We start from the raw sequence: 3,132 nt of genomic DNA, 5'->3' as shown, positions 1-3,132 counted from the left end.
GTGCAATATTAAAAAAAAAAAAGAATTTGAAAAACTAATACATTTATTTAACCATTTGCAAATAAACCTGACTACAAGTCTTTTCAGATTTTCACTCGTTTTATCCAGCCTTTCATTTGTGCTGACCACATCTAATTGACAATTTCTTTTGGTAACTCTGCTTTATCAGGCCTTTCACAAAGGCATTCAACTTACAGAATCAATTTTTCCTGCTGCTTTCATATTTCATTTGTTATGTAGTACTTATTTACATAATAGGTTGAGTATTCCTTATCTAAAATGCTTGGGACCAGAAGTGTTTCAGATTTCAGATTTTTTTTTTTTTTTTTGAAATATTTACCTTATATACTCACCATTTGAGCATCCCTAATCTGAAAAATCCAAAATCTGAAATGCTGCAGTGATCATTTCCTTTGAAAGTCATGTTGTCACTCAAAAAGTTTCAGATTTTGGAGCATTTCAGATTTTGGATTAAGGATACTCCACCTGTATATTATGACAATAATGTAACTGGCATAGCAAGTTTAGAAATAAATACAATTGCCTCAGTAACAAAGCTCATCTATCAGGAGCAAAAGCACAATTGAACTAGAGAGTGGCCTGCTAAATACAAGAGTTCAACATACTATAGGTATTTGTTTTAGAAAAAAAAAGAAAAAGAAAGAAAAGTAATTCTCTCTGATGGACTTGTAAAGTGGATGTTAGAAGAAGCTACCTTAAGTATGAATATATGCCATTGTGTTTCTCTTGCCTTTGAATTTTGCTCAAAGATGTCTTGTTTTAGATAAAGTGTTGTAAAATTTAATTTTAGTCAAAAAATGTTTGAGCTTCTCCTGTATGCCCGAAGCATAATAACAAATGAAAGTAAACATTTCCTTATTAGTTGTTGAAATTAAACAATATTAATGGGATGTTACTGGTGGTTTTATTTATGATGTGCTGCATAACCTATATCAGTGTAAAAGTTTTAAGTAATTTAGAGTTATCTTGACTTGCTTCATGAATATCCTTAGAGCAAGTTCTTCAGATACCTAAGTTGTATTAAATTGATGTCATGCTGATTTTACTTTAGGATATGTTTGACAAGGAAAAATATTTTTAAACTATTGTTAAATTTATTGTTGTTTTTTATCTTGAAGCTGCCAGAAAAAATTATAATGAACTACTACGAGAAGTATAAGCCTCGAATGAATGAGCTGGAAGCTTTTAATATGGTAAATCTCAGAGTTAAGCATATTGAATTGGATATGTTGCTAGACTTGAATAGGGTCCTATTAAATTTTATTATGGGCCAAGCAATCTATGGTGTTTTTCTCTTACTGTAGAAAAACTGTTTTGGATCATTTCCTATTTCAGGACTATATTAGGTGTCAGTAATGTAATAAAGAGAACACATGGTAGATTTCTCTTTAAAAGTATTATAAATGCACAAAAGTTTCAGAGTTCTTTGAACACATATTGGTCCCAATGCAGTTATTTCACAAGCATTCCTTGTAATGAATTTCATTCTTAGTACCCCTTTAAAAGCTTTCTATCACATATGATTGCTTGTTGGAGTCTACCTCACAGTCACTTAAAGGACATTCTTTTCCTATTATTAAAGAAAACCTTTTGATCTCTGAAATATTCATTTTCTGAAGTTGTGCATGGGTATTGGAGATTCAGCCTATATAAACTTCTGTAGATGCATTTACTTAAACATAAGTTTAAGGAAATAAACTAGTCTTTTCTTTTTTTAAGTACCACCAACCTACCTATCTAATTTTTTTATTATAGTTGAAAGTTGTTCTGGCTCCCTGTATAGAGACTTTGATTCTTCTGGATCGACTTTGTTACCTGAAAGAGCAGGTAAATTATGTTATTTTAAAATACATAACAAATATTTTATTTAATACAGTAATATAGAGCCACTTATATATAGGATAAGAGTCACATAAAACTAGTAAGAAAATTTTTCTCATTATATTTTCATAGTTTAAATGTTCATTCCATCTCTCTTTAAACATATAAACATATGTACAACAGATGTTTTCAGCAAGGCTACTATAATAAAGTTTACATTCTTTTAATTGTATGGTAATTACTATACATAGGCAGTGAACATAAACCACTATATATGAAATATTGTATAGCTGAAATTAATAAAGGCCTGACATAAAAGATATTGTATATACATTTCATTTTGTACGAATTTGTCTTTTAATTCACTTTTGGAGTGTTGGCCATATGGATTCTGCAGAATAGAAACTTCTTTCTGATCAAGGAAGATTCCTTCTGTTTTTTCACAATTTATCTATGGTAAATGACAAAAATACTGTCTTTTGGGTTGTCTTTAAGGAAAATATTTTTTGCAGATTCTACTATGAGCTATGGTCAAAACAGTTTAGTGAACTTTTTAAATTAAACCCATTCATGGATTCACCAAGTGTTTCTGCTGTAGACAAATCTTTAACAGTTTTATTTGGTCATATGGGAAGCTTTACTTTCCTATTTTGCTAATTGGAACAAATGCTGATTGGAACAAATGGATATTTTAAAATGTTTGCTTTGTTCTAATTTGTATTTTATAGAGAAAGGCAATTTTAAATATGTAAATAATGATGTACTTTCCTAAGCTGCCAGCTAACTTCAAATCACAGGAAAGCTTTGGTTCCTGAGTTAGTGGGTGACAGAATCAGTACCTATTTTACTAGATTCTCACATCCCTTTTCAAAACAATCTCCAATGACCTATGTACAAGAGGTAAGCAAAACAATATGCACAAAGATTAATAGGTTGTAATGAAATTATAGAAATTATAGAAATGTTATATTTAATATTTCAATCAATATCTTATAAAATAATGCACATTTATGTTAAAAAATTTAAAATACAGGGTATATAATAAAGAAAATGAAGAGTAATCATAATCCTACCTTTTATTTAATAGCTCCAACTATTAAATTTTTAATATATTTAAGAAATCTCTCAAATATATGTGGTTATGTATATATATGTGTACATATATATACGTGCACATTATTTGTACTTTAATTAAATTTAGAACAAAATTATAAATGCAGTTTTACATCTAATTTATTTTATGTTATTCAGAATTTTCCACCATATTAAATGTACTACAAAGTGAACATT

At 28.9% G+C, this 3,132-nt stretch overlaps 1 protein-coding gene across 1 annotated transcript in view; it reads left to right on the top strand.

The window, feature by feature from the left end:
* The window catches only part of METTL25 (methyltransferase like 25), a 131,213-nt gene that overhangs the window by 119,497 nt on the left and 8,584 nt on the right, over positions 1-3,132 (top strand). Inside the window, 2 exon segments of the mRNA XM_017871706.1 lie at positions 1,140-1,214; positions 1,777-1,848. Coding sequence (XP_017727195.1) covers positions 1,140-1,214; positions 1,777-1,848 — 147 coding nt within the window.

This window comes from Rhinopithecus bieti, unplaced genomic scaffold (genome assembly GCF_001698545.2).
Source record: "Rhinopithecus bieti isolate Rb0 unplaced genomic scaffold, ASM169854v2 scaffold_5023, whole genome shotgun sequence".
NCBI classification, from domain to species: domain Eukaryota; kingdom Metazoa; phylum Chordata; class Mammalia; order Primates; family Cercopithecidae; genus Rhinopithecus; species Rhinopithecus bieti.
The sequence above is the reverse complement of the archived record's forward strand: the minus strand, read 5'-3'. Positions and strand labels throughout refer to the sequence as shown.